Source organism: Piliocolobus tephrosceles, chromosome 3 (genome assembly GCF_002776525.5).
Source record: "Piliocolobus tephrosceles isolate RC106 chromosome 3, ASM277652v3, whole genome shotgun sequence".
NCBI lineage: Eukaryota > Metazoa > Chordata > Mammalia > Primates > Cercopithecidae > Piliocolobus > Piliocolobus tephrosceles.
The window spans coordinates 92,429,430-92,457,089 of NC_045436.1; the positions used below are offsets into that span (position 1 = coordinate 92,429,430).

Sequence of the window (27,660 nt, forward strand, 5' to 3'; positions counted from 1 at the left end):
AAAAAAAAAAAAAAAAAAAAAAAAAAAAAAAAAAAAAAACATGACAATAAAGATTCAAGGTTTATAAGCTTATATATACATTTTACAGCATTTTCTTGATTGGCTACTGGGTTCTGGGTGCTGTGCTAGGAAATAAAGATGTGAAAAAACACTCATGATCCCTGGACTCAAGGAGTTCAGTTCAGTGGAAGACAGACAAATGGGAAATTACAATCATCACCATAAAAATAGTTTTATTATATTTCTGTGTTCTTACTATATGCCAACACTATATATTTTTAACTTGTCTAATCCTTATCACAACCATATGAAGTGGGTACTCTTATTTTCCTTATTTTACAACTGAGGGAAGTGAGAAAAAGAGCAGTTTAGCACTTAAATTTGCTTTATTCATCAAGCTTATAAGGGAGTTCAAATCTAGCCAGTCTAGACTATATTGCCTCTTTAATAAAAATAACAGTAACAGAGGCCGGGCGCGGTGGCTCAAGCCTGTAATCCCAGCACTTTGGGAGGCCGAGGTAGGCGGATCACGAGGTCAGGAGATCGAGACCATCCCTGCTAACACGGTGAAACCCCGTCTCTACTAAAAAAAAATACCAAAAACTAGCCGGGCGAGGTGGTGGGCACCTGTAGTCCCAGCTACTCTGGAGGCCGAGGCAGGAGAATGGCGTAAACCCGGGAGGCAGAGCTTGCAGTGAGCTGAGATCTGGCCACTGCACTCCAGCCTGGGCGGCAGAGCGAGACTCCGTCTCAAAAATAAATAAATAAATAAATAAATAAATAAATAAATAAATAAATAAAATAACAGTAACAGGCAATACTTACTGAGTACAGTATTCTGTTCTGTTCCCCTACTACCCTCTCCACAAACTTGCCAGAGTTCTTTCTAAAATGTAAGTTTGATTATTTCACTCCTCTGATCAAAACCCTCCAATGCTCCCAATCTCTCTTAAAGTATGAGGCAGCTCTTACAAAGTCCTATGCAGCCCTACCTGATCAGCCCCTTACCTCCTGGTTAACCTCACTGCCTATCAACCTCCCCCTCGTTCACTCCATGGCAGCCTCCTTGCTGTTCTACACACCAGCCATCATTCTTCTGCCCCAAAACCTTTGCTCTTGCTATTCCCTGTGCCTGGAATGCCTTTCCCTTAGATATCTGCATGGCTCTTTCCCTCTCTTCACTCAAATCTTGACTCCAGTGTCATCTTATCAGACAGGCTTACCTTGCCTAAAATAGAACTCCATCCCATGTGTACTCCCTATCCCCTTACATACCAGTGTCATTCTTCAGAGCACTTAAGACACTCTGAGGTGCTGTATATTTATTTTCTGTCTCCTTTAACCAGAATGTAAGTTCTGTGAGGGAAAGATTGTGCCTTATTCACAAGCCTATCTCTAGACCAAGAACAGTGTAACATATAGGCATTGCTCAAGAAATATTTGTCAAATTAGTGAGTGATTAAATATGCTTATCTTTTAACATGTTTGCTACATACATGGTCTCCACTTTCTTACCTCTCATTCATTCCTTTTTGTTGTTGTTGTTGTTTTTTGAGACCAAGTCTCACTCTGTTGCCCAGGCTAGAGTGTAGTGGCATGATCTCAGCTCGCTACAACCTCTACCTACCAGGTATAAGCAATTCCTATGCCTCAGGCTCCTGACTAGCTGGGACTACAGCTAATTTTTGTGTTTTCTGTAGAGACAGGGTTTCACCATGTTGGCCAAGCTGGTCTCAAACTTCTGACCTCAGGTGATCCACCTGACTCGGCCTCCCAAAGGGCTGGGATTACAGGTGTGAGCCACCACGCCAGGCCTCATTCACTCTTTAAATGACTCTAAACTAATTCTTACCCTATTTCATTGAAATTGTTCTTGCCAAGGTCACCATTGCTAAATGAAATGGACATATTTCTGTCCTCATTTTATTGGGTGTCTCAATAATAATTCACATAACTAACTCCATCCCAATTCTTGATACAAATAAAATCCATTCTCTTCTCTCTCTATGCTCTCTTTAAATGAACCCACCCATTCTTATTGCTTTAAACTTTTCTTTGTGCAAATGACTGCACAAATATCTCCTCTAAATCAGACCCACGTACACAACTTCTTACGTAGCATCTCTATTTGATGGTCTCACAAGTATTCCTTATTTACTCCTATGTATTCACCAAACCTGCTCCTTCCTGCTACGGAGAGAATTATGTACCCACAAAAATGTATATGTTGAAGCCTTAACCTCCAATGTGATTATATTTGAAGACATGGCCTTTAGGAAACAACTAGGGTTAAATGAGGTCATAATGGTGGGGCCCTCACTCAACTGAATTAGTTTCCTTACAAAGAGAGACAACAAAGATTTCTCTCTCTCTCTCTCTTTCTCTTCAAATGCACACACAAAAAAAAGGACACATAAGAACATAGGGAGAAGGCAGCTATCTGTAAGCCATGAAGAGAGGCTCACGAGAAACAGAATTGGCTGGAACCTTGATCTTGGACTTCCAGCTTTCAGACTGTGAGAAAATTAAGTTCTGTTGTTTAAGTCATCTAGCCTGTGGTAATTTGTTATGGCAACCCTAGCAAACTAATACAGTTCCCCATCTTGCTTGACTCAATGAAAATCGCCTCAGTCTGCCCAATTGTTTTTCTTCTCCCTTTCTTTCACCCTACTCCTTACATTTAATCCAGTAACATCCATGATTCTACCTCCAAGATTTGTCTTAAACCCATCAACTCCCAACAATTTGGGAAGCTGAGGCAGGAGGATTGTTTGAGCCCAGGAGTTCAAAATCAGCAGCAACCTGGTGAAACCCCACCTCTTAAAAAAAAATTTAAAAATTAGCTAGGCAGCAGGGAGTGGTGGCTGATGCCTGTAATCCCAGACCTTTGGGAGGCCAAGGCAGGCAGATCACTTGAGAACAGCCTGGCCAACACAGCAAATTGTTAAGCTAGTTCTAAATGTATATGCAACATACTAAAAATACAAAAAATTAGCCAGGCATGGTGGCACATGCCTGTAGTCCCAGCTACTCGGGAGGCTCAGGCAGGAGAATTGCTTGAACCTCGGAGGCAGAGGTTGCCATGAGCTGAGATCACGCCACTGTACCCCAGCCTGGGTGACAGAGCAAGACCTTGTCTAAAAAAAATTAGCTGGGCATACTGGTGGGAACATGTAGTCCCAGCTACTCGAGAGTCTGAGGCAGGAGGATTGCTTGATTCCAAGAAGTTGAGGCTGCAGTGAGCCATGTTCATGCACTGCACTCCAGCCTGGGTAACAGAGTTAAGACTCTATTTCAAAAAACAACAAAAAAAGACAAACTGATTCATCAAAGATACCATTAAGAGTGAAAAGGTACGTAAGGGTCAGAAAAGATATTTGCAAAGCATACAACTGACAATGAGTATGTATCCAATTATATAAAGAATTCCAGAAAGTTTTTTAAAAGATAAGCACATCAATTAAAAAATGAGGAAGAGGCCAGACGTGGTGGCTCATGCTTGTAATCCCAATATTTTGAGAGGCCGAGGCAGGCAGATCACCTGAGGTCAGGAGTTTGAGATCAGCCTGACCAACAAGGAGAAACCCCATGTCTACTAAAAATACAAAATTAGCCGAGCGAAGTGGCACATGCCTGTAATCCCAGGTACTCAGGAGGTTGAGGCAGGAGAATCATTTGAACCCAGGAGGCAGAGGTTGCGGTGAATCGAGATCACGCCATTGCACTCCAGCCTGGGCAACAAGAGCAAAACTGCGTCTCAAAAAAAAAAAAAAAGAAAGCCGAACAGGCACTACATCAAAGAGGATAAAGAGATGGCCAATAGGCATACAAAAAAGGTCCCAACCTCTGTATCAGGCAGGAAAATGCAAATTAAAATTACAACTGAAGTACCAGTATATACGCACCAGAACAGCTAAAATTGAAAACCAAAAACAGTCAGCATCAAGTGTTGGTAAAGATGTAGAGTGACGGGGACTCTCATACACTCCTAATGGAGACGTAAATTATAAATGCCACTTTGGAAACCAGTTTGGCATTCTGTACTAAAAGTAAATATATCCTATCCAGTGACTCAATGATGCTACTCCTGGGTAATATAACCAACAGAAGTATGTCACATGTGTGTGTATATGTACATGTTCATGATGGTACTTGAATGTTCACAGCAGTAGTATCTGTAATAGTCCCTAAACACGAATAACATGAACATCTGAAGAATGGATAAATTGGGATACATTTATGCAACAGAATACTATACCACCAATTAAAATGAATAAATTATAGCTACAGGCAACAACATAAATGAATTTCAAAACTGCAATATTAAACAAAAGAGGGCAGACACAAAGAATACACTGTTTATGATTCTATTTATATAAAGTTTTAAAGCAAAACTAATAGATGGTTACATGTCAAGACAGTGGATATCTTAGGGAAAAGGGTAGTGATTGAAAAGGGGCAGAAGGAGAGCTTCTTGGATGCTGATAATGCTCTATTTCTTAAAGGTGGAGGTTATATGCGTATGTTTACTTTGTGGTGATTTACTTATTTGCTGTATGTATTATGCTTATTATGCTTTTTTTCTTTATTTCTTCTAATATGTATTATGCTTTAATAAAAAGGGAAATTAAAAAAATCTCTTTGATGAACACTGTTTCAAATACATACTTATCATTCTCATCTCATGACCTCTACTTTCATCCCCAGAAATCTGCCTTTGGTAGCAACTAGAGGTACTCAGTGTCATATTTAAAGAGAGAAGGGGAATATCAGAAGAAAAAAAATCTATGAGATGTTAAACAGATGAATATTTCTCTGCGTAATCTACCTGTTTGCTTTTGGCATGAATTCCTAGTCTTCTCTGAAGTGAAAAGTAATCTACTAAACTCCCAATCCTAAAAAGGTAATATATCTTTCAAGTAAAATACTTTTGTTATTTAGTTTTACTTGAGATATTATGCTTCTTGTCAATTTTTCAAGAAGTACAATTTTTCAAGAGTACAATTTTTCAACTGTACTCCTTTTTCACTTATAACTGTACAAACAACTATATTATGTTTACAAAATGTAGTATTAACATAAAGAAAATGATTTGGCAAAATGCAACTATAAAAATATTTTTACCTGCAAGAAGCCAATCTGCATACACGTGCTAGGTAACTCTGGTGTCTCTGTCATAAAGTTTTCATACTCAGTGCTATCTGGAAACTGACTGCATCCTAGCTGTGAGTTGTGTCCTCTGACCATTACACCACTAGTAGCTGATCCTTTTACTTGATGTCCTTGAAACTCAACAGGCTACAGATAAATCATTAAAAATAAGAACTGCATAACTATATATTGACACATATATTCACAAAGTAAACACACAGAACATAATACCTAATTCACTTTTTAAACAGGAATTATTGTAAATAATTACCAGGAACTAATGCTGAAAACCAGGAAATTCTCCTATTATCCTAAAACATATGTATGGGTAACAAATTCAAAGGGCATTGATTTAACTGCATTTAACTTCAACATTAAAAAGTATGATTTAGGCTGGGCATGGTGGCTCACGTCTGTAATTCCCGCACTTTGAGAGGCCAAGGTGGGTGGATCACTTGAGGTCAGGAGTTAAAGATCAGCCTGACCAACACTATCTCTACTAAAAATATAAAAAATTAGCCAGGCGTGGTGGTAGGTGCCTGTATCCCAGCCACTCGGGAGGCTGAGGCCAGAGAATTGCTTGAACCAAGGAGGCGGAGGTTGCAGTGAGCCAACTTCGCACCACTGCACTCCAGCCTGGGTGACATAGAGAGACTCCGTCTCAAAAAAAAAAAAAAAAAAAGTATGATTCATAGCCAATGAGGGGGAAAAAATGAATAAGTATAATTTTATTATAAGCATAAAGATGAGTATAATAATGGCTAATTAAGCCAGAAATATTTAGTTGTTTCTCTATGCTTCCACTATATATTACACAACTATGCATTACATACAATACTGCATGTTATAGACTTACAACTTCATACTACAATGAAGTTTCTCCTTATTTCTACACTAACTGTACTGTAAGCCCCTTGAGAGCAGAGACTTTTTGCTTCATCTAGGTACCACCTATATTTAACAGCGTACTTGGTATACAGGAAGCAATCAATAAACAGCCAGTAACAGGGAAGAATGAGAAAGAATGCAAACAGCATTTCTCTTTACTTAGGGGTTTTGTAAAATATCAGGCTCAACTGCAGGATGGGTGGTGGACTCTCTGCCTCTCAGTAGAAAGATGTGACATCCTACTGCTCTGAGAGCAAAGGCCTAAGAGTGTGATTCCAATGTAGACATGTTCCTTAGAGAGGTTCTTTCACTCAGTCTGTTTTCAGGCTTCAAATGGCTTTCTCTGCTGCCCCCTGGGGGGTTCTAGGATTTTTACTCCATACAAAGTAAAGCCTACCCAAAATGTGGAAAAATAAGACTGATAAGAGAGTCAAAGGAATGTAGATAAAGGATTAATTCATTTTTAACAAAATGACAGTAATATATAATTGAATATACTCATTCAAAAATGAGGAACTGTACATTACACATTTGAAAGAAAAATCTAATTTAAATGTCCTTTAATAGGACTTTGGTGGAAAATACTCTTCTGAATTTAAAAATAAACATTGTAATAAAAATGAGTCTCAACTGTCAAAGATTCTATATATTTCTGCTTCTGCTTTGTCTGATGGGTAATGTATACTCCCCACAAGGAAACAGGTACATTAGGTACATTGCTTTCCTTTTTTTTTTTTTTTTTTTTTTTGAGACAGAGTTTTGTTCTGTCACCCAGGCTGGAGCGCAGTGGCACAATGTTGGCTCACTGCAACCTCCACCTCCCAGGTTCAAGTGATTCTCATGCCTCAGCCTCCAGAATAGCTGGTACTACAGGGTGTGTACCACCACACCTGGCTAGTTTTTGTATTTTTAGTAGAGACGGGGTTTTGCCATGTTGGCCAGGTTGGTCTTGAACTCCTGGCTTCGAGTGATCCACCCGCCTTGGCCTCCCAAAGTACTGGGATTACAGGTGTGAGCCACCATGCCTGGCCAAAATAGGCACCTTGCCTTCTATGCTGCCATGTAGATCTCTTCCAGAGGTGTATTGGGTTTTAGTAGTAGAACTGCTATTTACAAAACCCATCCATTTTTATGCTGTCGTCTTTGTTAATTTTTGACATAGAATAGGTAGCACTACTTAGAGCTTGGTTACATATACTTCTATATACTCAGAAGTATAAGTGGTAGAATAGACTATAATAAGTTAAAGGGTATAAAGATACTCATTTTTTTCCCCACGGAGTATTCATTAATTGTACTCTACATGGCTTTGTGTCCAACCTCCAGTGTATCCTATGTATGGAGGGATAATGTAAACACTGTATTATTAGTTCATTAGTAGTATAGAGAAAGTTCAAGACCAAAAAGGGGATCAGGAGTCATTAGTTTTTCTTGTTCTTAAAACCATTTATTATGCTACTAACCTTCTGCCTGTGAAAACTCTGATAGTTTAGTTGTTGTTGTTGTTGTTGTTTGAAAAAAAAAAAGAAAAAAGAAAAGAAAATATAGTTGGTTAAAGAAACTGATGTTCTTCACAAATTTTACCTTAGGGTCACAGGTTTTTCTCTCTATTTGTTTAGGAATAACAGCTAGAAAAGCAGTGTCTTCTTTACTTCCCAAGCAAGAGAACTAGGATAAAATACCAGTAACTTATCTAGTTAGCTAGAATAGTTTCACAGGTGGTTCATTATTTTGATGGGAAAATAATTACAAAACAAGTTTGCCCTGTGAAAACACACTTGCCATCTCTATCTTGCTTCTCTCTACACACACATACAAGCTCTCTCTCCCTGGCAAAGGAGTACTTTAGCAAGTAAGTCACTATGCTAATTAATTTTAAAACTTAGCATGTTAGAAAATTCTGATTTTACATTTTTAATTAAATCTTTGAACACTAGAAAAAAATGCCAGGTACAGCCAGGTGCAGTGGCTTACGCCTGTAATCCCCGCACTTTGGGAGGCCAAGGCAGGCGGATCACCTCAGGTCGGGAGTTCAAGACCAGCCTGACCAACATGGAGAAATCCCATCTCTACTAAAAATACAAAATTAGCCAGGCGTAGTGGCATGTGCCTGTAATCCCAGCTACTCGGGAGGCTGAGGCAGGAGAATTGCTTGAACCCTTGAGGCGGAGATTCTGGTGAGCTGAGATCACGCTATTGTCCAGCCTGGCCAACAAAAGCAAAACTCCATCTCAAAAAAAAAAAAAGGGGGCCGGGCACGGTGGCTCAAGCCTGTAATCCCAGCACTTTGGGAGGCCGAGATGGGCGGATCACGAGGTCAGGAGATCGAGACCATCCTGGCTAACACGGTGAAACCCTGTCTCTACTAAAAATACAAAAAACTAGCCGGGCGAGGTGGCGGGCGCCTATAGTCCCAGCTACTCCGGAGGCTGAGGCAGGAGAATGGCGTAAACCCGGGAGGTGGAGCTTGCAGTGAGCTGAGATCTGGCCACTGCACTCCAGCTCGGGCGACAGAGCAAGACTCTGTCTCAAAAAAAAAAAAAAAAAAAAGAAAAGAAAAAAATGCCAGGTACATAATAAATCACCTGTCAAACCTAATACTATGTTAATGCAGATCATCTATTTTAAACTGAGCAAGAAATCAAAGGAAGAAAAATTAAAAACGTGCAATTGAGTATTTGAAGAATGATTCATCTAGCAATCACAAAACACATGATACTGACAACAAGTCATTTTTAGTTCATCAAGTAATATACAAAATAACCATAACTTTTCATATGACTTGGACAAAGAAAATTAATTCAACTACAAAAGCAATTGTTTAAATGTTTAACAAATACAGAGAAAGAACACTTTCCCAATAGACTGAAGAGGTAAACTAGTATATTTCTTCAAATAAATGGTCACTTTCCTTTAATAACACTTATATATAAGCAAAACTGCCAACCAATTAGCTCTTAAAAATATTCAACCTATATTTCAGAATTAGAATTTTCTTTTCCTTTTTTTTTGGAGACAGGGTCTTGTTCTGTCACCCAGGCTGGACTGCAAGTGGCACAATCGTTGCTCACTGCAGCCTTGACCTCTGGGATCAAGAAATCCTCCTGCTTCAACCTCCTGAGTAACTGGGATTATAGGCATGTGCCACCACACCACCTAATTATTTTTATTTAAAAAAAATTTTTTAGAGATGGCGTCTCGCTGTATTGCCCAGACTGATCTCAAACTCCTGGCCTCAAATGATACTCCTGTCTTGGCTTCCCAAAGTGTTGGGATTACTGGTGTGAGCCACTGTGCCAAGCCAGAATTACAATTTTCCAATATACAGTTTTCAAAATTAATTAGCATACTACCTTCTCTGCTGGAATAGTTCTTTTGCAATATGTAGTTAATTATACTTTTAAAAATGAGGCAGAAGTGGCATTAAGGGTATCTTCAAAGAACATGCTGTTTTCAAAGTTCTTTCTATCACCAACATACATAAAGAGGTTGTTTCAGAGAGTTGTAGTAAGAAGAGCCATTATAAGCCGGGAACATGCCTATAATCCCAGCACTTTGGGAGGCGGAGGTTGGAGGATCACTTGAGGCCAGGAGTTTGAGACTAGCCTGAACAATATAGTCAGACTCCATCTCTACAAAATAAAAAAATAAAAAATAATTATCCAGCCATAGTACTGTGCACCTGTGGTCCCAGTTACTTGGGAGGCTGGAGGAGGATGGCTTGAGCACTGGAGGTCAAGGCTGCAGTGAGCTGTGACTGTGCCACTGCACTCTAGTCTGGGTGACAGAGTAAGAACCCATCTGAAAAAAGAAAAAAAAAGAGCCATCACAAAAATACTAATGTACTCCTATTTTAAAGCTAAAAACAGATTTAAATAATTTTTATTGTAAAAGATTATTGAGACCTTTTCATTACTGTGGGATGACAGCATATTTTTATTGTCTTGTTAAGAAGAGGGGGATCAGGCCGGGCGCGGTGGCTCAAGCCTGTAATCCCAGCACTTTGGGAGGCTGAGACGGGTGGATCATGAGGTCAGGAGATCGAGACCATCCTGGCTAACACGGTGAAACCCCGTCTCTACTAAAAATACAAAAACTAGCCGGGCGAGGTGGCGGGCGCCTGTAGTCCCAGCTACTCGGGAGGCTGAGGCAGGAGAATGGCGTAAACCCGGGAGTCGGAGCTTGCAGTGAGCTGAGATCTGGCCACTGCACTCCAGCCCCGGCGACAGAGCGAGACTCCGTCTCAATAAAAAAAAAAAAAAAAAAAAAAAAAAAAGAAGAGGGGGATCACACTATGTCACATTGTGTGGTCCAGGCTGGACTCTATCTTCTCAGCTCAAATGATCCTCCTGCCTCAGCCTCCTAAGTAACTGGGATTACAGGCACAGGCCACTGCTCCTGGTTTCAACAGACTTTTAAAAAATATGTGATATTTAAGTGGCAACTCATTCTAAGGGAAAAAACAGTGATAGTGATATCTGTACTTTACACTTTGTGATACCTGTCCTTAAAAAATTTTAAACCTAGGCCGGGAGTGGTGGCTCATGCCTATAATCCCAGCACTTTGGGAGGCCGAGGCAGGCGGATCGCCTGAGGTGGGGAGTTCGAGATCAGCCTGACCAACATGGAGAAACCCTATCTCTACTGAAAAAATACAAAATTAGTGAGGCGTGGTGGTGCATGCCTGTCATCCCAGCTACTCAGGAGGCTGAGGGAGAAGAATTGCTTGAACCTGGGAGGCGGAGGTTGCGGTGAGCTGAGATCATGCCATTGCACTCCCGCCTGGGTGACAAGAGTGAAACTCTGTCTCAAAAAAAAAAAAAAAAATTAAACCTGATTTTTCCAAGTGAAAAAAAGACAAAAATGTCATCATTTGTAAGCTAAATTTTGTAGTTGCCAATTGTTTATAATTTTATATGTGTAATATTGTTACATAAGAATGAAAAATGGCAAATAACCATAATACAGGTGTTTTCTTTTTATTTTGTTCCGTTTTAGGCAACAGAGCTGTAGGGGTAATTGTCAATGACTCATGGGTTTGGTAATGTTTGCAAGTCTGCAAACTAACTTCATGGTAAATAATTTGTTATTTAACCAAATTATATTGATCATATAGTACATTTATACTAAATGAATATCACTACAAATGATTTCAAAAACTGACAATATATAATACAAACTTAAATTTATTTATAAACTTAAAATTACACGCCATACCTACATATACAAATATAATTTGGCTAATTATTATTATTTTTTTTTTGATACAGAGTCTTACTCTGTCACCCAGGTTGGAGTGCAGTGGTGTCATATTGGCTCACTGTAAGCTCTGCCTCCCGGGTTCACGCCATTCTCCTGCCTCAGCCTTCCGAGTAGCTGGGACTACAGGTACTTGCCACCACGCCCAGCTAATTTTTTGTAGTCTGGTAGAGACGGGGTTTCACCATATTGGCCAGGATGGTCTCGATCTCCAGACCTCATGATCCACCCACCTCAGCCTCCCAAAGTGCTGGGATTACAGGCGTGAGCCGCCGTGTCTAGTGGCTAATTTATATTTTAAATAACTTACCTGCAAAGACTGAAGTGGTTCACTTAGTTCAACTTCATCTTCTTTTAGTATCTTAGGAAGAGAATATTAATTTAGATAAACCAATAGGCAATAATAATTTAGAAAACAAAAATGTAAATTTCAGTTAGACTTAAGAAATACTAGGGCCGGGCGTGGTGGCTCACGTCTGTAATCCCAACACTTTGGGAGGCTGAGATGGGCTGATCACCTGAGGTCAGGAGTTCAAGACCAACCTGGCCAACATGGTGAAACCCTGTCTCTACTAAAAACACAAAAATTAGCTGGGTGTGGTGGCGCATCCCAGCTACTCAGGAGGCTGAGGCAGGAGAATCGCTTGAACCCGGGAGGAGGAGGTTGTAGTGGGCCAAGATTGCGCCACTGCACTACAGTCTGGGCGACAAGAGTAAGACTCTGTCTCACAAAGAAAAAAGAAAAGAAATACTAGAACACCATCACTAATATGAAATAAAAACTGGCCAGGCATTGTGGCTCACACCTCTAACCCCAACACTTTAGAGGCTGAGGTTGGAGGACTGCTTGAGCCCATGAGTTTGAGACTAGCCTGGGGAATACAGTGAAACCCCATCTCTACAAAAAAATACAAAAGTTACTTATGTACTGGCATGCACCTGTAGTCCCAGCTACTCAGGAGGCTGAGGCAGGAGAATCGTTTGAGCCCAGGAGGTCAAGGCTGCAGGAGCCAATCACGCTACTGCAGTCCAGCCTGGGCAACAGAGCAATGACCCGTCTCAGAAAAAAATAAATACATAAAAAGTAAAATCCTGATAAAACAGTATTGTCACTTAGCAAGAATTTAAAAAGCTTGGAAGGGTACTAGTAAAAATGAAGTAAAATAAATATTCTAATTGTAAAACATTAAAAGTTTTATATTTGAAAATGTCATGGCCAGACACAGTGGCTCATGCCTATAATACCAGCACTTTGGGAGGCCAAGGCAGGCGGATTACCTGAAGTCAGGAGTTCGAGACCAGCCTGGCAAACATGGCAAAACCCCATCTCTACTAAAAATACAAAAATTAGCTGGCGCATGGTGGCGTGTGCCTGTAGTCCCAGCTTCCAGGAGGCTAAGGCAGGAGAATCGCTTGAACCCAGGAGGCAGAGATTGCAGTGAGCCGAGATTGCACCACTGCATTCCAGCCTGGGCAATAGAGCAAGACTCTGTCTCAAAAAAAAGAAAGAAAAGAAAATATCAAGAACCCAAGAAAGAAAGTTGTTCCTAGCCTTCCAAATAATTACTTCTACTTCTGGAATCAAATCTAAGGAAAAAACTTAAAATGCAAACAATGATTTATGTGTAAAAACATTTATTAAAGGGTTACTTATAATAGCAAAATGCTGGAAATTATTTAAATGACCAAACAGAGAACTATTTGTCCAAAGCACAAGACAGCCATAGGATAGATGGTAAATAACTTTTAAAAGGTATGTTTAAGAAGAATTATTAATAATGTGAGGTAATATGATGATATTACCTCATATCATCGTAATAAAATAAAGGGGAAAGGATATAAAACTATTTATATACATCAATCTAACCATTTTTTTTAACTGGACACACAAAAAAATCTGGAAACATTAATAAATATTCTGAGAAATAGGGTAAGTTTTATTTTTCTCTTCACTGTTTTCTATATTTAAAAAGAAAAAAATCAAGATTATTAAAAGGGGAAAAAAGGACCAGTAACATAGAAAATAAAGAAAGATATAAAAAGGAAGCAAGCGAGGCCGGGCCTAGTGGCTCATGCCTGTAATCCCAGCACTTTGGCAGCCTGAGACGGGTGGATCACTTGAGGTCAGGAGTTGGAGACCAGCCTGGCCAACATGGTGAAACTCCGTCTCTACTAAAAGTACAAAAAGTAGCTGGGAGTGGTGGTGCACACCTGTAATCCCAGCTACTTGGGAGGCTGGGGCAGGAGAATCACTTGAACCTGGGAGGTAGAGGCTGCAGTGAGCCAAGATCATGCCACTGCACTCCAGCCTGGGCAAAAAAGAGAGGCTCCATCTCAAAAAAAATAAAAACAAAAATAAAAAAGAGGCCAGTGAAACATTCTACTTGCTTTTGTTCCAAACATGTCTGTAGAAAGACCAGTACCATATAATGAAAGAAATGACCCTCCAGAAGTGCTAATGGCATCCCCATTGAGTTACAAACAGTCATCCAGATGATTTATCCTAGAATTTCAATTCATCCTAATTAGAATTATTATTTTTTATATAACTACCATGGTTCCCAAACTGTGCAACAAGGTACTCTGAGGTGGCACAATGAATTCACAGGAGCTCCACAAGGTGTTTTACATGTAGGGAAACAGTATCACCTGACATCTGTCTGACACCTAATGAACTACTAACTCCAGGTCTGTTTCTATATCAGATCTTGCTACATTTCTTTCAATGACATCACGCCTTTGTGAAGCTGAGTTCTGAGAAACTGCTATGATAAAAAGCAATTATCATGAGAAAATCAATGTGTAACAAGAAATAAGGTGGTGTTACCTAATCTATTCCAAGGTTTGAGAAGTCGTATAGTGCCCAACAGAGGGACACATTCCATTAGTAACTGGGGTTTTTTTCGTTTTGTTTTTGTTTCTTTTGAAATGGAGTCTCACTCTTGTTGCCCAGACTGGAGTACAATGGTGTGATCTCGGCTCACTGCAACCTCTGCCTCCCGGGTTCAAGCGATTCTCCTGCCTCAACCTCCTGAGTAGCTGAGATTATAGGCACATGCCACCATGCCTGGCTAATTTTTGTATTTTTAGTAGAGATGGGGTTTCACCACATTGGCTAGACTGATCTCGAACTCCTGACCTCAGGTATCTGCCTGCCTCGGCCTCCGAAAGTGCTGGGATTACAGGCGTGAGCCCCCGCGCCGAGCCATGTAACTGTTTTTTAACAAACAAAATGCTAACATAGGAAATACTTGAGTTGCTTAATACTACTAACTACATAATAAACGCAACTGTTAGGTATTTCTTCTGGCTGAGGAAGGCAATGAAAAAATTAGATACAGGAGGAGTCATGAACCAAGATAGCTTGGGACTATATTACTATAATTCTATTACAAATTATAGAAAGTTCTTATCAAAATAAAAGAACATATTCTTAGAGAAAAAACCTGTACCTGTTGAGAATCCTTGTGCAGATGAGGAGACTTTGGTGAAACTACTGTAATAAATGGTTTCCTCACTGTAATGGAGAAAAGAAATAATCATATCATTGTTATATATAGCAGTACTCTAAAATTTAACTTATTCCTAAAACTGAAGCAAGGAATATAACTTAAATTTTAAGATCAGACGATCTTGGTTAATTGTTCAATTTAGAAAGTAGCATTTGAGGATTCACTGTACTGTTATGTTTAGACTAAAACATTTTTATGATAAAAATTTAAAAATATTTAGAATGAAAGCCTTTTTACTTTCTAAGTCAACAGTAGGAATGTTTCCTTGTACTCCTTTTTTACACTAATTAAAAAATAAATACTAACCCAATAGTTAATAACCTATGCTAAAAATGCTAAAAATGAAGTACTGGACAACTGTTAGGAACAAGAAAGTCAAAACTCCCAGTATACTGTTGCTACGTGCAAACATAGACAAGAAAAACCAAGTCAGGCATGGTGGTTCAAGGCTGTAATCTCAGCGCTTTAGGAGGCCAAGGCAGGCAGATCACTTGAGGCCAGGATTTCAAGACCAGCGTGGCCAACATGGTGAGACCTTGTCTCTACTAAAAATACAAAAATTAACCAGACATAGTGGTGCACAACTGTAATCCCAGCTACTTGGGAAGCTGAGGCAGGAGAATCACTTGAACTTGGGAGGTGGAGGTTCCAGTGAACTAAGGTTGCGCCACTGCACTCCAGCCTGGGTGACAGTGAGACCATGTCTCAAACAAAAGAAAAAAGAAAAACAGCACTTCATGCTATTTCTAGTCTATCTTAAACCCATTTTTACTATGGCTTAAGAAAAAAATTCTATATTCTAAAAAATTCACTCAACAATGATTTTCCAAGTGCAGTGTGCCAAGCATTAGGGAAACAGCAGTGAACATGACAAAAAAAAATTCCTTGAAAAAAGAGACACAAAAGACACGTAACTAAACCACATAAATTCAGATTATGATACAAAAGGGTATCTCATTGAACAGTGATATAATACAGAACGATTTTTGATACAGGAATTAGAAAAGTTTCTCATGGGAAGTAACATTTAAGTTGAGACTTGAAGAAAAAATTCAGCTATGACAAGGGTATAAGTGTTCGGGTAAAGGCTGAATACAAAACAGCAGAAAACTTGGCAAGTCTGCAGAATGGAAAGGAGTGCAGGATGGCTAGTTTTGCCACCTTATCAGATATCCATTTAAAAATAGAATTTTTTTTCTTAAAAAAAGTACATATTCAATCATCTCTCTCTTCTAAAATCACAAAAAGACTAATTTTAAGTGATAATTACGGCAAAAAATCATAGCTATAACTAGTGTAAACTTCATTTTTAGGCTATTGCTATTTATGATTTCATTATTTTCCTGCTAAAATTCAGAATAAAATAAAATAAACAATAATTTTGGAACTTGACATTTCTAAAGTTTTTTAAAAACACTGGATGAAAATTGATGTTGTTTTCCTTTACTGCCTTTGCTCCAGAAAAACATTCTAAATTAACATTTCTAAGCTATATACAATTATCTCACAAAAAATTTAGAATTTTAACACTTTCTTTTTTTTTTTTTTTTTTTGAGACAGAGTCTGGCTCTGTCGCCCAGGCTGAAGTGCAGTGGCCATATCTCAGCTCACTGCAAGCTCTGCTTCCCGCGTTTACGCCATTCTCCTGCCTCAGCCTCCGGAGTAGCTGGGACTACAGGTGCCCGCCACCTCGCCCGGCTAGTTTTTTGTATTTTTTTTTTTTCAGTAGAGACAGGGTTTCACCGTGTTAGTCAGGATGGTCTCGATCTCCTGACCTCATGATCCGCCCACCTCGGCTTCCCAAAGTGCTGGGATTACAGGCTTGAGCCACCGCGCCCGGCCTTGAATTTTAACACTTTCACACATTCTAAATTGGTAGCAAAAGTTATTCTTCTTTAATTTTGCTTTAAACGTCATAAAAGTACGTTATACTCTAGTGATTCAATCTTCTCAAACTGTCTCAAGCAACTAACTTAATTCTTTTTAGAGAAATATATTTATATCAAAAAAGCAAATTTAGTTGATCATTACTCATGGATTCTGCCTACTCCCTACAGTTTATTTGTAACCCCTAAATCAGAATTTGATATACTTTCATGGTCATTTGCAGACATACATAAAGCAGCAAAAAACGAATTGCCTGAAACGCATGTTCTCAAGGCAACACTCTGGCTTCTTGTTTTAGCTTATGTTGTAAACAATTATCTTTTTCATGGCCGTTTAGTGCCACACTTTTCATTTTTGTGCTATTTATTGGTAACTTCACTACTTAAAATGTCCCCAAAGAGGCCAGGTGCCGTGGCTCACATCTATGATCCCAGCACTTTGGGAGGCTGAGGTAGGCGGATCACCTGAGGTCAGTTCAAACCAGCCTGGCCAACATAGCAAAACCCCATCTCTAATAAAAAAATAAAAATTAGCTGGGTATGGTGGCACACGCCTGTAGTCCCAGCTCTTCGGGAGGCTGAAGTGGGAGAATTGCTTGAACCCAGGAGGCAGAGGTTGCAGTGAGCCAAGATTGCCCCACTGTACTCCAGCCCAGGCAACAAACTGAGACTCTGTGTCAAAAAAAAAAAAAAAAAAAAAGTCCCCTAAGAATAGTGCTGTCTAGTGTTCCCAAGGGCAAGACTGTGATATTCCTTATGTTAGGTAAGTTTTTTACAGGTAAGTTACATGGCTGTTGGCTATGAGTTCAATGTTAATGAATCAATAATATATATTAAATAAGGTTCTTTAAGCAGAAACATACATAAAACAAGGTTATGTATTCACAAATTAATGAAAATGTTCTGACCACAGGCTTGCAGGACCCTAACCCTGTATTTCCCATAGGAGCAAGGTTTACTGTTTACTAATTACATGTTTGCAGTGACTTCACAGAACTATTGCAAATAATCAGAATCAACTGTAATTTTCTTTCCAACTTGATGAGAGAAACAAGTTGGTTTCCCAAAGTAATTTTTTTTTTTTTTTGAGATGGAGTCTTGCTCTGTCACCCAGGCTAAAGTGCAGTGACACAATCTCTACTCACTGCAACTTCCACCTCATAGGTTCAAGCTATTCTCCTGCCTCAACCTCCCAGTAGCTAAGATTACAGGTCCCCACCACCACACCCATCTAATTTTTATATATTTTATTAGAGATGGGGTTTCACCATGTTGGCCAGGCTAATCTTGAACTCCTGACCTCTGGTGATCTGCCCACCTCAGCCTCCCAAAGTGCTGGGATTATAGGCGTGAGCCACCACCTGGCCTTCAAAACTAAATTCTATAATCCCTAAATCTTCACACTAGAACTTTATGTTCTTATATAGTATTATATAACTTTATCTACTCATATTTATTTTTCATTAAAGCTTTTTACTTTTTTTTTTTTTTTTTGAGATGGGAGTTTCACTCTTGTTGCCCAGAAGTGCAATGGCACAATTTCGGCTCACTGTAACCTCTACCTACCGGGTTCAAATGATTCTCCTGCCTCAGCCTCCCGAGTAGCTGGGATTACAGGTGCCTGCCACAATGCCCATCTAATTTTTTGTATTTTTAGTAGAGACATGGTTTCATCATGTTGGCCAGACTGGTCTCGAACTCCTGACCTCAGGTGACCCACCCACCTTGACCTCCCAAAGTGCTGGGATTACAGGCATGAGCTACCATGTCCAGCTACTTACTTTTAATATTTTAGAAAACAAACTAACAATTATCTTCAAACTTAACTACATTTCAAATAATCATTTTAGTAGGTATAATAAGTTATGTATATTTTTCTCAGGAATCACATGAGATACTCAAAGTTCAATTTTACCTTTTGAAAGTAGTGCATTGTTCATTTACATTCAAATGTATATTATTTACTATTATATTCTTTAAAATACAATGCTGTTGCCAGTGTACCATAAGGAAAGTCAAAAAAAGATCAATGACATACTGAAAGAAAACATTTACGGCCGGGCGCGGTGGCTCAAGCCTGTAATCCCAGCACTTTGGGAGGCCGAGACAGGCAGATCACGAGGTCAGGAGATCGAGACCATCCTGGCTAACATGGTGAAACCCCATCTCTACTAAAAAATAGAAAAAACTAGCCAGGCGAGGTGGCGGGTGCCTGTAGTCCCAGCAATTCGGGAGGCTGAGGCAGGAGAATGGCGTAAACCCGGGAGGCGGAGCTTGCAGTGAGCTGAGATCCCGCCACTGCACTCCAGCCCAAGTGACAGAGCGAGACTCCGTCTCAAAAAAAAAAAAAAAAAAAAAAAAAAGAAAAGAAAACATTTACAACATATATCATAGAGGGCTAGTATCTCTAATATATAAAGAACTCTACAAATCAAGAATTAAAAAGCCGGACAAAAGGGTAGACAGAAAAGATAGTTCATGGAAAAATATATACAAACGATGTTTAAACATAAGATGCTCAATTTCACCTGTAGTAGTAAAAACACAAATTTAAAATAACACTGAAAAGGTCAGAAGTGGTGGCTCATGCCTGTAATGCCAGCACTCTGGGAGGCCGATGTGGGTGGATCACTTGAGGTCAGGAGTTCGAGACCAGCTTGACCAACATGGTGAAACCATCTCTACTAAAAATACACAATTAGCCAGGTGTGGTGGACACACCTGTAATCCCAGCTGAGGCAGGAGAATCGCTTGAACCTGGGAGGCACAGTTTGCAGTGAGCTGAGATCACATCACTGTACTTCAGCCTGGACAAGAGTGAAACTCCGTCTCAAAAATTAAAATTAAAATTAAAATTAAATAAATAAATAAAATAAAAAATACACTGAAAAGCCATTGCTCATCTATCAGATTGGTAAACATTCAAAAGCTGGGCAATACACGATTGGCAAGGCTGTGGAGAAACACCCAGTCTCATACATTACTCATGGGAATGAGAAATGATTAATTCCTATAAAGAGAACTTTGAAGTATCTCTAAAACTGAGGCAGGAGAATCACTTGAACCCAGGAGGTGGAGGTTGCAGTGAGCTGAGATCGTGCCATTGCACTCTAGCTTGGGTAACAAGAGTGAAACTCTGTCCTAAAAAGAAAAAAAGACAGATACAATTATGGAACAGAGGAAAGAGGGAAAAGAACTCTCTGGTATAGGACTGGAATTACAGGTATCAATATGAACTCACTTTTTTAAAAAAATGTATTCCCTAGTACCTGTCCAAAAATGAATAATAAGAATAGATGTAATTAGCTAAGCATGGTGGTGCATGCCTGTAATCCCAACTACTTGGGAGGCAGAGGCTGCAGTGAGTCACTCCAGCCTGGGTGACAGAGTGAGACTGTCTCAAAAAAAAAAAAAAAAAAAAAATACACATATACACACACATACGTACATATACAAGTACATTTTTTGACATATATTAACTTAAATGTGCCAATGTATGCTTATACATGCATAGAATGTTTATGGAAGGATATACTAGACGAAAACTGTAGCTAATTCTGAAGGGTAGACTGAGGGATGTGGTTGGATGGGGACTTTTCATTGGTATTATTCTCTATTAACATTGGTTTTACTAAGTACATGTATTACCTATTTAAACATTATGTAATTCTTTAATGTAGCACCCAGAACTATTATCTTCTTTCTTTATAGCTCTTTGAGCTATAAAGAAAACAATCCAAAATAGACACGCAATTCTAACCTTCAGGACTGCTATCTGGCTCATATGTCTGTTGAGTTCCTTGCTGAAAGACAGTATTTTTCTTTCTCAATATTTCCAAACTGTCTAAAGCAGTACTGTGTTCAGATAGTGACTTTAAAATAGAAATGGTATTTACTAATCCAGAAAGTTCTGAAGAATTTCTAGGATTCCAGTATTGTTTGCCTTCTCTGGCAGTTTCAACCTCAACATGGTCAGGGAGTGGACTTCTAATCTTTCCCAAATCTTCAGGTTCAGATATACGTGCTTCTGTGTCTTTGGAAATAAGATGCTTTTTTCCCAGTGGGTAAAACAAAGAATTGGAAATGTGGGTATTTGATTTATCAAGTTCAATACATTCAGAGTGATTCTGATTGGTATTTAATAGTTGGACACTGTTGTCACTACTAGAAGTTGAGGGTAAAACATGTTCAACATTTTTGTCTAAGTCATTTCCCAAAATAAAAGGCTGAGGTTGAGCATCTTCTAAAAATAGATTACTGTTTTCAGCAGTCTGATTTTGAATATGAGGAATATGTAAATTCATGTTTATACCTTTAGATTTATTCGGGAGTAAAGCAAAATCATAGTTACTTCTGACTTCTTGAATAGGTTTATTAGAATCTTCTTTATTATCTATGTGTACAGCATCAGTCCACTTGAAAGATTCAAAATTGCTCAATGTGTCACTATACTCCTCTATTTCTTTTCCAGTGTTTTCAGCTTTACAAATTCCCATGTCAAAACCCACATAAGTTTTATCACAAAACTGTGATGGCAGAGTCTCTTTAACAGGAAATGTCACTGCAGGTTTGCCACTAACAGATGTTAAGAGTCGTAAATGTTCACCCTCAATCTCTTCACAGTTTGTATTCTCAGACCTCTTCTGAACACATGAATTGCCATCATTAACCAAAATGTCCTTTACCCAACTCTCTGAATCCTGGGAAATTTTGTTGCTTTCCTGTGATTCCTCCTCAGTGTCACTGGTCTCAAAATTGTTCAGATTAAAAGTTACCTCCAAAAATGGTTGTGTTACATTACTCAGTGATTCATGAATACTATTAACACTTTCATCATCCATTTTCCTTTCAGAAATCATGTCTGTAATGTCATCAGAGATTCTAGAATTATTACTAGATTCAACTTGGAGATGTTTCAGTTCTGGCAGAGATGACTCTGATTGTTCATACTCCTTTTCTGGTGTTCCACATGTATTTACCTCCTGAGCATTTTCTTTAATGAGAACTGATCCTTTAATGCAGACCTTGTCATTTTGATTAAAAGATATTTTATTATCTTCTTGAATGTCAGATTCTGACAATGTACCATCATTTTCTGCACTGCTACAAGTAACCTGTAAGCTACTGCTTTCACTGAATGAAGGAATTTCTAATTTTACTTCCTGATTCCAGCATTGATCATTATTACCTACTGACTTGTCTACATTATACTTTTTCCCCTCTTCAGCATATGTTTCAAAGAGCTGTGTATTTTTTTGTAATGAAAGGTCTTTCAAATTATAATTTATATCATCTTCCTGGGCCTTGGTTTTCCTTTCTGTATCATTCCCATGTACAGTAGAATGTATGGGTGAACTCTGTGAGGATAAATACATGGCCCACCGGCTTTTATTTCTCATGGTATTTTCTGATTGATACTGGTAGTATAAATTTTCTGTGCTCCTCATCTCAGCACACTCTTCCTGTTGAATTAGGTGCTTTGGTTTAGTAGCAATTTTTAAACTTCCCTGTGGTTGTTTTTGAGGAAAATGCTCTGTCATCTCAGAATTTAGTTCCTCACATGTACTAGATGATTCAGACTTCAGAAGAGCTAATATCTGTGCTTTGCTTCTGATGTTTTGTGGAACTCCTGAACAGTGAGATGACAAACTATCTCTTTTCACAGGTTCATTGGTCAGTAAGTCTGAAAGCTTATTTCCAGAATTGATAGGAGAGCAAAAATACTTTTCTTCACACAGCACTTTTGGGTTAATCTGGAAGGATGGAGAAAAAACTGAAGAAAAATCCATGGCATTTCTCTCTCTGTTCTTGTAAGTCACAGTGTTCTCAGGGTCTACCAGTATATTATTTACATCTTTATTGCCAACAGTAGGAAACAAAGGAGGCATGCTGTAGAATGGAGAAAAAATAGTAGAGCCAGGTTTCTTAGTGTCATGTGATACAGCTGATTCACCACTTTCCGTAATAACCATTTTCTTCGGAACCTGACGTGGTCCTTGAAAATCCTGAAAATAGTAAAATAACTGTTAGCTGTACCATTACCCATAAAGAAAATGTGAAGTGAACTGGCTAAGAAAAAAAAAAAGATGAAGGAATGTTTCTGCTTTGCCTAAGGTAAAGTAATATTTCAGATTTAAAGTTTGTTAAAGTACATTCATTTGTAATAAGATTTTTCAAAGTAGGGTTTATTTCTTTTCTACCTAAGTATACTATGAAGTGCCCTTTGAATGACAGAGTACAATAACTTCGAAATTCACCACTTTTTGAGACAATTTAATAAATATATTTTGATGTATTATTTTCCACAGCAAAACTTACAGTAAACTTCCTTTTTAAGCCAGAAGGCTGACATCCACGAGATCGGCCAGATGATATAAATCTCCTTGAATTTAACTCTGGTGCTTCTTTATTGACATTCTGCTTAACAATACCTATGGCTCCAGCAACTTTAACTTCTTCAACTGTGATTAAGTATCGATCACTTTCTAAGTCATCTCCAGGTTTCACCTAAAAGAATAAATGTCAAAATCACACACATCTAATTATTTGATTATCTATGTATTCCAGGATGCTCACTAGCACTAAGACACAATCGGTGTTCAATAAATAGGTGTTGAACGAATAAATCAGTAACTAAAGTCTTCAATTATTTTTTATTATGTACTCATTAACTATCAATAAGCACAAAAAAGGACAATAGGGCCGGGCGCGGTGGCTCAAGCCTGTAATCCCAGCACTTTGGGAGGCCGAGACGGGCGGATCACGAGGTCAGGAGATCGAGACCATCCTGGCTAACACGGTGAAACCCTGTCTCTACTAAAATACAAAAAATTAGCCGGGCGTGTTGGCGGGCGCCTGGAGTCCCAGCTACTCGGGAGGCTGAGGCAGGAGAATGGCGTGAACCCGGGAGGCAGAGCTTGCAGTGAGCTGAGATCAGGCCACTGCACTCCAGCCTGGGCGACAGAGCGAGACTCCATCTCAAAAAAAAAAAAAAAAAGGACAATAATATAATTTTTAAATTTCTCTAATTTGTTTATTCAACAACACATATTAGAGCTAGGTGTGGTAGCTCACACCTGTAATCGCAAGACTTTGGGAGACCAAGGCAAGAGGATTGCTTGAAGCCAAGAGTATGAGACCAGCCTGGGCAAAATATTCAGATCCTATCCCTACAAAAAATTTTTATTTTAAATTAGCCCGGACTGGATGGGATGGCTTATGCCTGTAATCCCAGCACTTCAAACGCCAAGTCAGGGGGAATGCTTGAAGCCAGGAGGTCAAGACCACCCTAGTCAACATAACAAGACCCGTCTCTACAAAATAGATTTTAAAAAATTAGCCATGCATGGTGGCATGCACCTATAGTCCCAGCTATTTGGGGGGATGAGGTGGGAGGATGATTTGAGCCTAGGAGGTCAAGACTGCAGTGAGCAGTTATCACACCACTGCTCTGTAGCCTAGGTGACAGAGTGAGACCCTGTCTCAAAAAAAAAAAAAAAAATTAGCCAGGTATGGTGGCATGTTCCTATAGTGTCAGCTACTTGAAAGGCTGAGGTGGAAGGATCCCTTGAGCCCAGGAGTTTGAGGCTGCGGTAAGCTATGATCACACTACTATACTCCAGCCTGGATGACAGAGTGAGACAATGTCTCTAAAAACAAAATTAGATTAGTAAATAAATATTACATACTGGGGACTTATATGAGGCCCCTTGTTACATACTAGGGATACAAAGACAAGAAAAAAATGCCTCCTCTCAAGCAATTCACTTAGAATCCATACAGCTAAGTGTAACTTTTCAAAAATTAGAGTTATTACCAACTATATATCTTTAAATAAGATACTCATAATTATCACAAATTAAACATTATTATAAATCATTATAGTTGCTTAAATAATCATATTCTAAAAATGCATTTTAATCACATTAATGAGGAAATGTAGTACTTGCCACCACCTCTGACTGCAGCATAAAAATAAGATTATCGCTAGGCACAGTGGCTCATGCTTGTAATCCCAGCACTTTGGGAGACCGAGGAGGGCAGATCACCTGAGGTTGGGAGTTTGAGACCAGCCTGACCAACATGGTGAAACCCTGTCTCGACTAATAATACAAAAATAATTAGCAGGGTGTGGTGGCACATGCCTGTAATCCCAATCACTTGGGAGGCTGAGGCAGGAGAATCACTTGAACCCAGGAGGCAGAGGTTGTGGTGAGGTGAGATCACGCCATTGCACTCTAGCCTGGGCAACAAGAGCGAAACTCCATCTCAAAAATAACAATAAAAAATTATCAGCCTAATTTGAAAATACACAAAATCTGTATCAGATTAATATTTTACTAATGAAATGATTTTTTTTTTGAGATGGAGTTTCACTCTTATCGCCCAGTCTGGAGTGCAACAGTGCAATCTCAGCTCACCGAACCTCCGCCTCCCAGGTTCAAGCGATTCCCCTATCTCAGCCTCCTGAGTAGCTAGGATTGCAGGCATGCGCCACCACGTCCAGCTAATTTTGTGTATTTTTAGTAGAGAAGGGGTTTCTCCATGTTGGTCAGGCCAGTCTTGAACTCCTGACGTCAGGTGATCCACCCGCCTCAGCCTCCCAAAGTGATGGAATTACAGGCGTGAGCCAGCGCGCCCGGCCCAAAATGATTTTTAAGATGAAATAATAGTAGTTACCACCAATCAAACCATATACTAAGATACTGATTCTCCTAAACCCTTCTAAAAATATATAAAAGTATCATAACCACTACTGATGTCATGTAAAATTTCAAAATGAATTAAATCCTATGGCCAAAATTAAACATCATCATCATCATAGTATGCATTTTAACACATTTAGAATCACTGTACTAGGCCAGGTGCAGTGGCTCATGCCTGTAATCCCAGCACTTTAGGAGGCCAAGGCACGTGGATCACTTGAGTTCAGGAGTTCAAGACCAGTCTAGTCAACATGGTGAAACGCCATCTCTACTAAAAATACAAAAACTTAGTTGGGTATGGTGGCACACACCTGTAATCTCAGCTACTCAGGAGGCTGAGGAAGGAGAATCACTTGAACCCAGGAGGCAGAGGCTGCAGTGAGCCGAGATTGTGCCACTACACTCCAGCCTGGGCAACAGAGGGAGACTCCATCTCAAAAAAAAAAAAAAGAATCACTATACTAACTAAAACTGTTAGGCATTTTACAAAAGTTATTTCTAACCTTCAGACCGACCCTGTAAGTAACGTCTGTCTGTGATCTACATTTTACATCAGAGAAGTTAGATACAGAGTTTAGGTGGGCCAGGAAGTATTTATAACTGGGAAATGAACCCAGAATGACCAACTTTAATATCCTAATTCTTCACTAAAATATGCCTTTAGTTCTCTTTCTATGCTTTTTCCTCTTTGAGAGGAAAAACACAAACTACATATTTGATAGAATACCTTATTTACATACTTGTTTTTAACTTTTAAGTTCAGGGATACATGTGCAGGTTTGTTATATAGGTAAACCCGTGTGGTGGGGGTTTATTATACAGATTACTTCATCACCGAAGTATTAAGCCTAGTACCCATTATTTTTTCTGATCCTCTTCCTCCTCCTACCCTCTCTGCATCCTCCAGTAGGCCCCAGTGTCTGTTGTTCCCCTCTGTGTCCATACATTCTCATCATTTAGCTCCCACTTACATGTGAGAACATGTAATATTTGGTCTTCTATGTTCCTGCATTAGTTTGCTAAGGATAATGGCCTCCAGCTCCATTCATATTCCTGTAAAGGAACATGATCTCATTCTTTTTTATGGCTGTACTTCATGGTATATTTGTATCTCATTTTCTTTATCCAGTCTATCACTGATGGGCATTTAGGTTGATTCCGTGTCTTTGCTACTATGAATAGTGCTACAATGAACATGCATGTGTCTTTATGGCAGAACAACTTATATTCCTTTGGGTATATACCCAGTTATAGTTCTCTTGGGTTGAATGGTAGTTCTGTTTTTAGGTGAGAGAATATTATACTTAAATGAGAATATGTCACAAAAAATTTCCCACAGTAGACCTCTGCCTATGAAAAAATCATGTAGTAGAATTAGACTCTAGAATCACCTCCTGGGATCAAATCTCAGCCTTCCTACCACTGTAACTCTATGAACATGAGCAAGTTACTTAACCTTTCTGCACTGCACTCCTAATCTATAAAAATCAGGTTTTTTTTTTTTTTTTAGATTATAAAAAATCAGTTGTAGAGATTAAAGGAAACATATCTAAAAGGTTTTAGCACAGAGTCTAGTTATAACGTTCAACAAATACTAACTATAATTATTAGTATTATGACTACATTAACAATATTCATAAAGGATTTAAAGAGATTTTTAAATAATAACTTAAAAATAAGATAAACACACTAAAATACCTCAAGGCATTTAAGGAACACACTCTCCAAACATGCTCCTTTGTCATCATATAAAATTGCCTGTATAAAAACAAAATAAAGGTTAAAAAGGAACAACACAATTATGCTTTTCTTAAACATCTTCAAGAGGAAATAAGTGTTATATAAGTCATCATATAATGAAAGGATTACATTTGAACTTGGATTTGAAAATGCATCTATCTTGAATGTTTATTATGTATCAGTCTGTGTAAGAGAGTAAAGGCATACATAAAATAAATTCAAGAACTTAATTGCTACCAGGAGGATATTAGAATGAAACTGGGAAGAGGCTGAGTGCAGTGGCTCACGCCTGTAATCTAAGCACTTTGGGAGGCCAAGGCAAGTGGATCACCTGAGGTCAGGAGTTCCAGACCAGCCTGGCCAACATGGCAAAACCCCGTCCCTTCTAAAAATACCAGCTGAAGCAGGAGAATTGCTTGAACCCAGGCGGCAGAGGTTGCAGTGAGCTAAGATCACACCACTGCATTCCAGCCTGGGCAACAGAGCGAGACTTCATCTCAATTAAAAAAAAAAAAAATT

The 27,660-nt window shown here is 39.0% G+C and overlaps 1 protein-coding gene across 1 annotated transcript in view; it reads right to left on the minus strand.

The window, feature by feature from the left end:
• Nucleotides 1–27,660, minus strand: part of ZGRF1 (zinc finger GRF-type containing 1) — an 84,046-nt gene that overhangs the window by 42,974 nt on the left and 13,412 nt on the right. The window contains exons 4-9 of the mRNA XM_023219968.3: nt 27,100–27,159; nt 23,015–23,203; nt 20,457–22,701; nt 14,751–14,815; nt 11,609–11,659; nt 7,503–7,520 (exon numbers count right to left, since the gene is read on the minus strand). Of these exons, the coding sequence (XP_023075736.1) occupies nt 7,503–7,520; nt 11,609–11,659; nt 14,751–14,815; nt 20,457–22,701; nt 23,015–23,203; nt 27,100–27,159 (2,628 nt within the window). The remainder of the gene's footprint in view (nt 1–7,502; nt 7,521–11,608; nt 11,660–14,750; nt 14,816–20,456; nt 22,702–23,014; nt 23,204–27,099; nt 27,160–27,660) is intronic.